Source organism: Oncorhynchus mykiss, chromosome 4 (genome assembly GCF_013265735.2).
Source record: "Oncorhynchus mykiss isolate Arlee chromosome 4, USDA_OmykA_1.1, whole genome shotgun sequence".
In the NCBI taxonomy this organism is placed as follows: domain Eukaryota; kingdom Metazoa; phylum Chordata; class Actinopteri; order Salmoniformes; family Salmonidae; genus Oncorhynchus; species Oncorhynchus mykiss.
In genome coordinates this window covers 17,791,755-17,805,107 of record NC_048568.1, presented here as the reverse complement: position 1 = coordinate 17,805,107, position 13,353 = coordinate 17,791,755, and the positions used below count along the sequence as shown (strand labels likewise).

Below are 13,353 nucleotides of genomic sequence, written 5' to 3'. Positions count from 1 at the left end.
GTCCCTTTTCAGGACAGCAGGGAGGCCAGGAGAGTCACAGAGAGAAGATACTTCCTAAAGAAAGGGAAGGGCGTGTCCAGGATAGAGAGGGGTAAGGACAGTGTGCAGCAGAAGACCTGGCGCAGGGCCTCCCTCTCACTCAGCCAGCAGCCCAGGAAGGTGAGTTATGGCAGCCAGCAGAGACGCTCATCAGCCCCCTCCCTGCAGCTCAGTGACAGGACCAGACTCAGGGTCAAGCCTTTACTGATCTCCCAGAGGAGCTGCCCTGCTCTTTCTGAGTCCTGGGAAAAGACAACAGGACCTGCCACACGAGAGAGAGACAACAGAGTTAATCAAACGGCCAGACAGGATAGGACACCAAAGCCCACAGAAAATACTCAAAGCAAGGCCTCTGAAAACACTGCATCTAGTGTTGATACTAGAGACAGGAGAGATCTGTTGGGCGTTACAACATCCCGTAAACGGCTTGTGAGATCGCCGAGTTTGACCTCCGTGGAGCTAAGTGATGAGGTGGTGTCACAGAATCATGTGTATGCTGCTATGAGGGACCTTGTCCATGAACAACTTGAGGTGAAGGAGCCACATTTGGCATTGCAGCCTTTTGATAGTACTGCACAACCAAACAACATGGGCCAACCTAATGTCAAAGCTCAGGCAGTAAATGTTGGCTTCAAGACAGTCAACGACCACATAGTTAGAGTCACTGAAAATGGGCCGGTCTCATCAGAGAATGCAGATGGGAAAAAGGTCACACACTCCAATTTCACCAATATTTCAAAATCTCAAAGCGGGTCTACAGCAGTGATGTCTCTCCTATCTCTGAGTAGTTCTAACAGTGACGAGGACAACCCTAACTCTCAGTGCCACCAGCAGCCCACCCTCCCGTCTCCCCCACGGCTCGGACACAAGGACCAGAACCTGGACCTGTCCGATGGTGACTACGCCAGCGATGCCCCCAGCGAGGCTGGGGATATTCTGCCCTCCAGACCTTTTCCCACCCACGGACCCACTCTCCACCACCACCACCCATCTAGCTCCTGCTCCAGCAGTGACAGTGAAACAGAGCTCCGGGACATAAACTGGCACAAGACAGAACCACGTCCATTATACCCACAGTCTGCAAGGAAAACAAGCACAGAGAGAGCCCTGCCACTGGGGAGCAGCAGCAGCAGGGGAACAGACATAAAGTCAAAACGTCCCTCCTCTGCAGAGCTCAAACCCAGCATGGTCCCTAAAGTAACATCTAGAACTAAAGAGACCGTAAAGAGCAGACATCACCAGGGTTTCAAGCTGGGTGAGTGTACTGTTTATTTTGGCTAGACTCACCTATGTAATTGAACTGCTATAATGAAGAACACAGACATGAATCATGTAATAATGTGTACCAGTTTACATACTACATGACATGTTATTCTTTGAAGAGGTCTTCTCTCTACTAACAGTTACTTTAACCTCCTTCAAGCAAATCAGACCGTGTCAAAGCCACACAGCGGAATAAAAGCAGAAGAGAATCATGATTTGTTGGACAAGATGAAAACGGAACAAGAGAGAGCAATGGAACTCCTCAGGTAAAATGTACAGGGACAGTTTGGTTAGTTTTCATAATGTGATGCCCCGGAAAATGTGTCTGTGCCGTATCTGATTGTGATGACGTGCTAGAGACATGAAACACAAAATATGTCAAAAACCACTGAGGATATATGATCCACGAGATTATACAGAATTTGAGCACTTCTGGAATTGCAATATCAGAAACCTATCATGTTCTTCATCAGAAATTTCGTTTTTTCTTTCATTTCCACTGAAATGTGGGTTTTACACAGAAAGAGAATGGACCAAATAGAGTGCTGTGACAGAGATGGCCACCACAGCAGTTATGGATCCCCATTCACCCATACAGAAGGCCAGGTGTTGAAGAATCAACCGTTTTCTGCTAAACTAGACGTTGGTGATGGTCAGGTAAAGTCATTATGTGACTGATCTTAATAGACCTTAGTAAAACAAATTTGTCCATCAGAATCTCATAAAGCCTTGAGGCCTAAAACAACCTACCGTATGTGGTATCGATATAACGTCATTTGTGAGTGAGTAATGAATGTCCGTGAGTTGCACATAAGTCGTGGAGCGTCATAGGAGTCAGGTGCATTCTCAGCGCCTATCAGTTTCCTACTGACCAACATTAACATGGAACAGAGCGATGCATTTCCTGTCTCATAAGGTGTGAATAAGTCAGTGTTACCGTTTTATGACAGAATCAAACGCATCCCCTTTGCTTGTCCTGACCTGATGATACCGTTGAAGGATCTTAATTTGATCACTCTTTCGTTGCTGCGAATTTTCCTGCGCCGCAGGAAATGCAGATGAGCTTCGTGATTTCCATAAATTCACTGAAAACCCTCTCCAACGCACTGTTATATTGACAGTATTGCACTTTCATGTAGCCTACTTTTGTCCAGCTAATAGCCTAACTACTGATCAAGCAACATTATGGACTAAACGTACAAAAAAACATGTAGGATTATTTTGCTACAACAATACTGGTCAAATTAAGATCCCACATCTGTAACAGTTTATAACGTACATAAACAAACACGCAACAAATACCCAACATCCAAACTGTGAACATGAGTCCAATATCCACCACATTGGTTGGTTTGTCTCACTCTCATCCAGGGTGTGTGTGTGTTCATGCGTGGGTGTCTTCATGTCTGTGTGTGTCCTTGTGTGCGTGCCTGTGTGTGAACTCAGGATCTCAGGCAGCATATTCTAGCTCTTCAGGAGCAGTTCTCTAGTCGGGAGTCCCACTGGTCCCAGGCTCATCACCTGCTGCAGAACCAAGTGGAAGCCCTGACCAGAGAGAATGTGGAGCTGCGTGACAAGCTCAGTGCTCCTGAACACAGCCACCAAGTGGCAGGGAGTAGTCCTGACACAGCCACTGCATCTCACATAGGGGCAGAGAGCGCTGTAAGAAGATATACTGTACCTAAGTAATAACCCATGAGTAACCCATGAACCCTGAGTAATAACCCATTACTAACCCATTCCATACTTTAAGTCAGTTTATACAATAACTTGTAACACTTCTCTTATCTACTAATGACGTCAATACTTTCTGACCTCATCAGTGTTCTGTGTCCAAAAAGGATCAGTCATCAGTGGTATCAAGGTGTCAGTAGAGCTCATTATCTATCAGTATATAATCCATATGTCCAGGTGTCTGAGGATATTCATAGAGCTACTAGTCAGAGGATAAGGGAGAGGAGATCTTCAAGTTGTTCCAGTCACAGTGGAAACCCAGCCAGAAGGTCAACAGTTGGCAGTTTTCCAGCTGCAAAGTCCAAGGTGCAGGTACTGTATACAGTATAGCTACAGACCATATGAAAGCCATGAGGCTCGCAGTTTTATCCTAACAGAAAATAGCTTTGGGGCTGTATTTCTAAGAGATCTAACTGTATATTTGGGCAGAAATCATTTGAGTTTACAGAAACCAACCGACAGCTCCCCTCTGTGCTCATAATTTTCCATTGATCAAACAGAGCTGGTTTACTTCCTGCTCAACTGATCTAAGATTAGCCCATTCTACCTCACTCAGATCTAACTAGGGTTGCAAAATTCTGGGAACTTTCAATAAATGGCCTAGTTTTCCAGAAATCCTGGTTGGATGATTCCTGATTTCATCCAACCGGGATTTCAGGGAAAACCATGGAATTTATTGAAAGTTCACAGAATTTTGCAACACTTGTCCTAACCTTTTCAATTATGAAAGAACAGCTCACAACATTCCCTGAAGTAACTACACTAATACAGTAAATAGAGGGGCATCAACCAGAATAGAGGATGTTATAATATGTCTATAATATGGATATTTGTTCCTCAGATTCCTGATCAAAGAAAATTGTCACATATGGTTTCTGAACCAGCTCCTTCAGTCGTCCACAGCAGAAGTGCTACTCCTGCATTCAACAAACCACCTGTCCAGAAGAGTTTATTTTTTTTACAGTACTATATATTCCATGTGATTCAGATCAACTTGACATTGTATTTTCAGCTCATTTACCATTTTAGAGGTATATGTTGTATTTTATCTCAAGTTCTTTCAGAGATAGACTGCAGTCTGACTGCAGTCAACTAGTTAGGCTAAATGTAATAAGTATCAAGTATAAAATGTGTTCTGAAGTGGTCTTTAAGCACCCCACTAATAATTTATAGCGATTTACAATGGGCCGTGTCAGATTAGTGACTCTGCCCATTATTAATTATTTATACTATGTAATGAATATACTCATTGCCAATTCTAAGAAACTTAAGTGTTAAAACCTGATTTTACTTTTCAATAGTTTTTCCTTCTTCATAATGTATGAACACTTTTGAACCAAGGTTCAATAATAGATGGAACAAGCACAGTTAAAATGCAATTTAATCCAAACTGGACAAAAGGTTGTCTTTAAAACTGCGTGTGACACGTTCATAGGTCATCAAGGCCAGCCAAACATATTGTATATTGCAAATGAAAATGTACAGTAGCCTAATGTTCCTTATTAACAATTTAGACTAACGGATGTTCTTTGTATCTTCCTCATAAGAAGCATGAAATGAGAAGGCAAGTGTTTATAATTATCATGTGACTTGATTCTTTCTTTAGCCTTATCACAACTATCCTACCAATGCTCAAAGCACAAGGGATTGGGGACCTGCCTCCTTAAGTAAGTACTCTAGTCTGTTCTGTGTTTACTATACATTCAATCAATTGATTTGGCAATGATGTTAATTTCATTCACAACAGGCCTTTCATCAAATTCAGTCAGTTTTGAGGACACCCATCACACAAATGACTGTCTCTTAAAGCAGCGTGAGAGCAACAGAGATCAGGTACATATGTCTGTAACATGGTACTCAGACAGCATCAGTCGATTGTAACACACATGTAACAAACAACCACTATGAAATAGCCCACTAATTCTTGCTGTCCTCAGGGTTTGGGTCGGTCAGTGGAAAAGGAGACGGAGGCGAAAGGTCGACAGAGCAGGAGCGCCACACCATCGGTCAGCAAATACTCAAGCTCAGAGTCAGAACACAGGGTAATGAAGCCTAGCAGAGGTTCTGATGTGTATAGTAATCAACTAAAGTTACTGAAATAACCAGTTCTACATAGGTAGATTGTTATTTTGCTCACTTCAAACATTTTAGTAATTTAGCAGACGCTTTTATCCAGAGCGACTTACAGGAGCAATTGGGGTTAAGTGCCAGCTCAAGGGCACTCTTACTACATTTGCACACACTGTACAGTACATAGATTTTTCTGCTGTGTTATTGACTGTACGTTTGTTTATCCCATGTGTAACTCTGTGTTGTAGTTTTTGTCGCACTGCTTTGCTTTATCTTGGCCAGGTAGCAGTTGTACATGAGAACTTGTTCTCAACTGGCCTTCCTGGTTAAATAAAGGTGACATAAAAAATATAAAAATCGTAAGATTTTTCACCTATTGTAGCCGGCTCGGGATTCGAACCAGCAACCTTTCGGTTACTATCCCAAAACTCTTAACTGCTGAGCTACCTTTTTGGATGGCTGTGTTTCTGAGATACTATAGTTCCTTGCCAAGGTCTTGGACCATCTTGGACAGCTTTAACAATCCCTCATTTGTTATTACAGGAACCACGTCTGAATCCAGGAGCGATGAGTGGTAACTCCACCCACACAACACACAAGGGCATAAACAATGACGTGTGTGAAGAAATACACTATCCAGATGGTAAGGTAGGAAAATTCCCCTATGTTGTTATTTCTTTGAACAAGTACTTGTATGAAGTATATCATTTTCTGCCCTTTCATTGAAGTTTCATTTCAGCAATTCCAAAGTATCCCACTAACAGAGTTGCCACTCATAGTGAAACAATAATAATGCGCCCTACATGCCATGATATTGCTCTGATACACAGATAGAACAACTTCTCACCAATGGCTGGCGTGTATTTACATTCCGCAATGGAACTAGAAAAGAGATCACTGCTGACCAGAAGTCCGTAACTGTCACATTCTTCAACGGAGATGTCAAACACATACTGGCAGATGGGAAAGTGGTGAGTAATATGTCGTAATGGGGACTATGCTAGTATTTAAACTGTAACTAATGCCTTAAAGCTGGAATCCTTAATTGGTGAAACTGCCATGTGCATTTGGGATATTACAACAAAAAATAAATTACTGCAAACAACAACAAAATCCCCTGGGACATCGCTGCACACGTAATAGAAAAGCAGAATATGTCATGCATTGTTTTTTACTGCTTTGCCGGACGCGCGTCTTCTTCATTTCAGTAACAACATTTTAAAAATAACAATGGGGGGTTTTTATTTTTTATAACTCCATTGTTTCTCTTTGATAGGTGTACTACTATGCTGATGCACAGACAACTCACACCACATACCCAACTGGTTTGGAGGTCCTGCAGTTTCCAAACAAGCAGATGGGTAATATTGTTATCAAAGCTCTAATCTGATATACACTACATGGCCAAAGGTATGTGGACAACGCTTCAAATTAGTGTATTCGGCTATTTCAGCCACACCCGTTGCTGACAGGTATATAAAATCGAGCACGCAACCATGCAATCTCCACAGACAAACATTGACAGTAGAATGGCCCCTACTGAAGACCTCATTGATTTTCAATGTGGCACCATCATAGAATGCCACCTTTCCAACAAGTCAGTTCGTCAAATTTCTGCCCTGTTAGAGCTGCCCAATTGGCTCAGCGGTGAAGCTGTAGGTCACACAAGCTCACAGTCTAGAAGAAAAAGAAACGCACACCTATTTAGACGAGGTGCTGGCTAGCGGAATAGAAACTTGAAAATAAAAGAGAGCCGCACACAGAACAGGACCGCCGAATGTTGAGGCAAGTACCGCGCAAAAATCATCTGCCTCTGAGAGCAACATCAGCACGAGAACTGTTCATTGGGAGCTTCGTGAAATGGGTTTCCATGGCCAAGCAGCTGCACACAAGCCTAAGATAACCGTGCGCAATGCCAAGTGTGGGCTGGAATGGTGTAAAGCTTGCCGCCATTGGACTCTGGAGGAGTGGAAACACTTTCTCTGGAGTGATGAATCACGCTTCACCATCGGGCAGTCCGACGGACGAATCTGGGTTTGGCGGATGCTAGGAGAACATTACCAGCCAGAATGCATAGTGCCAACTGTAAAGTTTGGTGGAGGAGGAATAATGGTGGGGCTGTAGGAGAATCTTAACGCTACACCATACAATGACATTCTAGACCAGGTATTCCCGATGCCGTCGGGGCTACGCCACATATAAATGTGATTCACATATTATTTATTTTAATGTTTTTATTTTAAAAAATCTTTTTTTTCCTTCAGATTTTCAAACAGTATTTATATTTTCCAACAGGGCTATACATTTGGGTGAGTTTTTCCTCTCGTCTGAGTAGTCTCGTTTCACTGCCAAAAATAAAATGAAACCATCTAGTGTTCAGCGAAATAACAACACAATGTCAAATACAGGTATTCTAGTCAAATAATTAACATCCAATCACATTAACCGTTAATCTCTCGCGGGAATTCCACTAACGGTCCAAATGGTAGCCAAATGTAGCTACTGCTCATGTTGGTATCTGTACTGATGGCGCAAAAGCCATGACAGGGAGACATAGTGGAGTGGTAACGCACGTGCAAGCAGTTGCTCCCGATGCCACTTGGGTACACTGCAGCTTCAACCGAGAGGGTCTTGCTGCAAAGGGAATGCCTGACAGCTTGAACGACGTTTTGGACACTACAGTGAAAATGGTTAACTTTGTTAAAGCAAGGCCCCTGAACTCTCGTGTATTTTCTGCACTATGCAATGATATGGGCAGCGACCATGTAACGCTTTTACAACATACAGAAGTGCTGTGGTTATCAAGGGGCAAAGTATTGACACGTTTTTTAAAATTGAGAGACGACCTTAAAGTTTTCTTTACTGCCTGGATTGGGCTGCGCTCAAAGTATCCTGCCTTGGCAAATCGCGCTGTTAAGACACTGATGCCCTTTGCAACCACATACCTATGTGAGAGTGGATTCTCGGCCCTAGCTAGCATGAAAACTAAATACAGGCACAGACTGTGTGTAGAAAAGTATTTAAGACTGAGACTCTCCAATACAACCCAACATTGCAGAGTTATGTGCAAGCACACCCTTCTCATTAACCCGTGGTGAGTTATTCACAATCTTCGATGAACAAATAAGGTTTTATATGTAAGATGGTTAAATAAAGAGCAATATTATTGATTATCATTATATTATTATTTGTGCCCTGGTCCTATAAGAGCTCTTTGTCACTTCCCAGGAGCCAAGTTGTGACAAAACCTCACACTCATTCTTATGTTTAATTAAATGTATTGTATAGTGTGTGTGTGGCAGGCTTACAATGATAGCAAAAAACAACATTTGAGAGTGCGCTGACCCCTGGTGCTAGAGGGGGTACGCAGCTGGAGGTTGAATGTTTAAAGGGGTATGGGACTATAAAAAGTTTGGGAACCACTTTTCTAGACGATTCTGTGCTTCCAACTTTGTGGCAACCGTTTGAGGAAGGCCCTTTCCTGTTTCAGCATGACATTGCCCTCCGTGCACAAAGTGAGGTCCATACAGAAATGGTTTGCCAAGATCGGTGTGGAAGAACTTGACTTGCCTGCACAGAGCCCTGACCTCAACCCCATCGAACACCTTTGGGATTCATTGGAACACCGACTGCCAGCCAGGCCTAATAGCCCAACATCAGTGTCAGACCTCACTAATGCGTGTGTGGCTGAATGGAAGCAAGTCCGTGCAACAATTTTTTTATATTTATATATATATATATATATATATTTAAACCTTTATTTAACCAGGTAGGCAAGTTGAGAACAAGTTATCATTTACAATTGTGACCTGGCCAAGATAAAGCAAAGCAGTTTGACACATACAACGACACAGAGTTACACATGGAGTAAAACAAACATACAGTCAATAATACAGTAGAAACAAGTCTATATACGATGTGAGCAAATGACGTCAGATAAGAGAGGTAAAGGCAACAAAAAAAAGGCCATGGTGACAAAGTAAATACAATATAGCAAGTAAAACACTGGAATGGTAGATTTGCAGTGGAAGAATGTGCAAAGTAGAAATAAAAATAATGGGGTGCAGAGGAGCAAAATAAATAAATAAAATAAATACAGTAGGGAAAGAGGTAGTTGTTTGGGCTAAATTATAGGTGGTCTATGTACAGGTGCAGTAATCTGTGAGCTGCTCCAACATCTAGTGGAAAGCCTTCCCAGAAGAGTGGAGGCTGTTATAGGAGCAAAGGGGGGACCAACTCCATATTAATGCCCATGATTTTGGAATGAGATGTTCAACAAGCAGGTGTCCACATACATTTGACCATGTAGTGTATATTTTCAGAGTGACCAGGCATAGACACAAATAACAAAAAATGTATTAATGTTGTCTGTAGAGAAACACCACCCTGATGGAAGGAGGGAGATCGTTTTCCCAGATCAGACGATAAAGTACCTCTATCCTGACGGCAGAGAGGAGAGCATCTTCCCAGATGGAACAGTGGTCAAGCTCTCAGAGTAAGATACACACAGTACTTGGCTCTATTTTATGTAGGGTAAAAGTCTTAACAACTGCTGCATTCTTATATTTTGTGTGTGTGTGTGTGTGTGTGTGTGTGTGTGTGTGTGTGTGTGTGTGTGTGTGTGTGTGTGTTCTGAAACTGTAGAAGTGGGGAGAAAACAGTGGAGTTCAACAATGGCCAAAGAGAGATCCATACGTCCCAGTACAAGCGGAGGGAATACCCTGATGGAACATTGAAGACGGTGTATTCTAATGGAAGGCAAGAGACCAAGTTCCCCTCGGGCAGAGTACGCATTAAAAACAAGGATGGCATTATCATAATAGACAAGAAATGAAGAACATATGTTTTATGTTTTTCAAGCCTTTATACCAAATTAGCAAAGCTCCATTGTGTTTGACTGTAGCTATTTTCCTATGGCATATTTTATCATTTTTTAGTGCTTGTGTGTAAACAGACATTTTGAAATTGTGTATGTTTATTATTCATAAATCATTGTACACTAAATAAGTAATACTAATCAATACAATTTGTGTTGAAACTATTTTGTAGAGATCTTTGAATGTCTATACTGCTCTCTTGAAGGAATATATTTCTTATTTTTGCATGGCAATGTCATAACCTTCTTGACCTCTTCATTTGTGTCAGCAGGATTCTTATGTTGCACAGAATTACAGATTATTCATGAGGTCCCCACATATCCCTTGCCTCTCAAACAACAAGACTGACATGTAGGGTAGGGCATGTAACTTACTGACATGTAACTTACTGACCTGGGCCCGGTTTCCTGCTGAGGAGTATTTCTGTCTCTAATAAAGCCCTTTTGTCGGGAAAAACTCATTCTGATTGGCAACTGGCTCTTCTGTGGGTGGAACCCTTGCCCAGGCATGTGAAATCCATAGATTAGGGCCTAATGAATTTATTTAAACTGACTGATTTCCTTATATGTATGTAACTCAGTAAAATCTTTTAAATTGTTGCATGTTGCTTTTCTATTTTTGTTCAGTATAGATACAAAATAGGTTATTTTGAAATTGTGGACAAATTAGTTGCTTTTCCATATAATGTGTGTTTGTACTGTATACTTTCATGTTTTCACACATTAATATTTAGGCTGTGCTAATAATAAATTATTCCAAAAGCTTAATTCCAAAAATGTTCAGTTGCTCAGTTAGTTTGACAAGTGGCACTCACTAAGTAGAGGAGGGTTAGTAGGTCCCCAAAACAAAGACCCAAAATCCTTTTTCTCTTTGCATTTATCCAACTCATCTTCCGTCCCTCTCTTCTGTTTGTGGCTACATCCTGATGCTAGCTGGCTGATGAGCTTGTGAACCTCGTGGACTGCAGTCTTAACGTTGAGCTTGTCCCACGACGCCTTCAGTGTGACCTCATTAAAAGGAAACGTCAGTATGAAGTCTCCCACACGGAGTGGTGGGGTGCTCTTATCTTGGCTTTTAGGGTCCCATGGGAATTTAGGAGTCTTGTACTTTTGAATGTGAATGGCAGGTAGCTTACAGCAGCCCCCGGCTGGTTGCCTTGAGGCCTGCCATGGGCTAACACGTGTGGACAGGTTTCTGTCATCAAACTCTGACTCTATGTCTGAAACCTCAGACCACTGGATGGCCTCTGTCATCTGTGAGAGCACTGGATGTGTCTTTCTGTTTCCAGTTACAGCTGCAGTCTTTGAATGTGGGATGAGTATTGGATTCAGAGCCGAGCCCTTGGTGTTGCTTATGGAATTCCTTGCAGTGCGGATCCGGTTCATCTCAACTGATGGAAAGTATCTCATACTGTCAGAAAACGTAGAATGGATGCTGTGACTTTTCTTGTTTCCTGGGTGGTGCTCACACGTAGACTTGGGGAGCACTGGGGACCGCAGAGACTGGCTGCCTAGATAGCAGGGGCGTTTGTACTTCTGTTTGAGATATCCTCTCTGTCTAACGCTGTCCATGGACTTGTAGTTCATCAGATCAACCAGATCATTGAGAAGTACTTTCTTGACTGTCACGTCTACTTGGCAGTCGATGGTGAGAGCAGGGCTGTAGTTAACCTCTAGTAGCCATGGCTTATATTTGGCATCAATTAGGATGTCAAACCCAAAGAGCTCAACACTGTTGGGACTGGAAGGTACGGAAGGGGCTATGGTGAGCAAAGTTAGTGTGACAATGTTGTTGATCTTTTGCCAGAGGAACAGTTCATTGATACCTTGGCTATGAAGAAAGCAGCGGAATTTACTCATAGTCCACTTACATCCTTGTCCCACTCTCTCTTTGTCTGTTGTGTAGAAGGGGCCAAACTTATTAATGCTCGTGTTGGTCAGGTGAGAATAAAGGTTGTCCAAAGATGTCAAATTGTATTTCTCAGTCGCAAAGCGTACCATTCCCTCCTGATGCATGTAGATGATGAGGGGCTGAAAACTTTTCACACAAACATAGATCCGAAGGTCAAATTTGTACCCTGAGATGAGGAGAGGATTGCTGATGTATCTCTGAACGATCACTGAGGAGTCATACACCAAGTCTCTGATGTCCTCAAAGATAAAGATGCCCCTGCCTCTTGATAGATCCACTGGCTTGCAGATCCAATACCCCGACCTGCCTCCATTCTTCAAACGATGCTTGGTGTACTCTGCCAGAAACCTGGTGTAATCATTGGGGAGGATGAAAGTTGTCGGGCTGAAGTTGTAAAGACCCGAGCCGAACGTCCCTCTCATTCTCTTCAGGTTTCTGGCCAGGCAATCCTTGCGGGTGATGCCCACAGTCTTGGGGTGATGGTTGAGTCTCTGCCATGGCAGTATGTTCTCATAGTCTGAGTTGTGGAAGGCTGAGGTGCGCCAGTAGAGGTTCCAGCCTCCCTCCTCCTGCCCCTGCTCATCATACTCCTCCCAGCCTCTCTCCAGCAGCACCTCTCTCACCAGCTCTGGGGCTCCCTCGTGTAGCCGGAACACCAGGGGTGTTTGGCCACACACACTTGCGTTGGCCATACCAGGAAAACAACCGTCTGATCCTTCAATAAAAAACAACAGTACCATTATATTGATGAGGGTACAAAAATGAGTCACAGTTTATTCCTAACTTGGAAGGTAAACTGTTGATATCAGACCACTCCCTTACAGTCCTAGCAAAATGATTTATTAGAAATTTCTCTTTGCTTATAAAATTTTAATTGAAAACAATCATTGCAATTCAAATCCTTTTGTTCCTATGCAATCAAACCTAGGCTGTAGGCTTCTAGTCTGGGGGCCAGTGTCTGTAACATCCAACTCTTTGTAATCTGTGCTAAATACCAGTCTCTGTAACATTACACTCCTTGTACTCCGTGCTGGGTACCAGTCTTTGTAACATTACACTCCTTGTACTCTGTGCTGGGTACCAGTCTCTGTAACATTTCACTCCTTGTACTCCGTGCTGGGTCCCAGTCTCTGTAACATTACACGCCTTGTACTCCGTGCTGGGTACCAGTCTCTGTAACATTACACTCCTTGTACTCCGTGCTGGGTACCAGTCTCTGTAACATTACACGCCTTGTACTCCGTGCTGGGTACCAGTCTCTGTAACATTACACTCCTTGTACTCCGTGCTGGGTACCAGTCTCTGTAACATTACACTCCTTGTACTCCGTGCGTGCTGGGTACCAGTCTCTGTAACATTCCACTCTTACTCCGTATCATGCGCCAATAGCTAAACAGAGACTGGCAGGGGCAACCAACCAGGCTAGCAGGCTTCACACATGGGCTTTAGAATTCAACAT

At 42.9% G+C, this 13,353-nt stretch overlaps 3 protein-coding genes across 4 annotated transcripts in view; 2 read left to right on the top strand and 1 right to left on the bottom strand.

Moving 5' to 3' along the window:
* LOC118936347 overlaps positions 1-5,092 on the top strand; it is a 21,969-nt gene extending 16,877 nt beyond the window's left edge. The window contains exons 7-13 of the mRNA XM_036975462.1: positions 13-1,294; positions 1,463-1,568; positions 1,824-1,959; positions 2,749-2,964; positions 3,214-3,348; positions 3,878-3,983; positions 4,974-5,092. Coding sequence (XP_036831357.1) covers positions 13-1,294; positions 1,463-1,568; positions 1,824-1,959; positions 2,749-2,964; positions 3,214-3,348; positions 3,878-3,983; positions 4,974-5,092 — 2,100 coding nt within the window. The remainder of the gene's footprint in view (positions 1-12; positions 1,295-1,462; positions 1,569-1,823; positions 1,960-2,748; positions 2,965-3,213; positions 3,349-3,877; positions 3,984-4,973) is intronic.
* On the top strand, positions 4,318-10,761 carry si:ch211-140l13.3 (centromere protein J). 2 transcript variants are annotated; one of them, XM_036975795.1, is made up of 8 exons: positions 4,318-4,703; positions 4,784-4,869; positions 4,974-5,078; positions 5,650-5,749; positions 5,937-6,077; positions 6,383-6,467; positions 9,481-9,601; positions 9,751-10,761. In XM_036975795.1, exons 4-8 carry the CDS (start codon positions 5,717-5,719, stop codon positions 9,938-9,940), a joined length of 570 nt encoding a protein of 189 aa, XP_036831690.1. In that variant the 5' UTR covers positions 4,318-4,703; positions 4,784-4,869; positions 4,974-5,078; positions 5,650-5,716; the 3' UTR covers positions 9,941-10,761. The 2 variants fall into 2 exon arrangements, with proteins under 2 accessions (XP_036831690.1, XP_036831689.1); XM_036975794.1 differs by having other exon boundaries at positions 4,325-4,703; positions 5,650-5,754.
* On the bottom strand, positions 10,760-13,353 carry ttll2 (tubulin tyrosine ligase-like family, member 2). The gene has a single exon (XM_021600431.2). The coding sequence runs from the start codon at positions 12,632-12,634 to the stop codon at positions 10,775-10,777; it is 1,860 nt and encodes a 619-aa protein (XP_021456106.2). The 5' UTR covers positions 12,635-13,353; the 3' UTR covers positions 10,760-10,774.

Excerpts from the sequence above, each read along its gene's own strand:
- ttll2 (XM_021600431.2), bottom strand. The coding sequence starts at position 12,634 with ATGGTACTGTTGTTTTTTATTGAAGGATCAGACGGTTGTTTTCCTGGT.
- si:ch211-140l13.3 (XM_036975794.1), top strand. The coding sequence starts at position 5,674 with ATGAGTGGTAACTCCACCCACACAACACACAAGGGCATAAACAATGAC. Across the intron at positions 5,755-5,936 it reads TACACTATCCAGATGGTAAG|ATAGAACAACTTCTCACCAA; the intron begins GTAGGAAAATTC and ends TCTGATACACAG. Across the intron at positions 9,602-9,750 it reads ACAGTGGTCAAGCTCTCAGA|AAGTGGGGAGAAAACAGTGG; the intron begins GTAAGATACACA and ends CTGAAACTGTAG.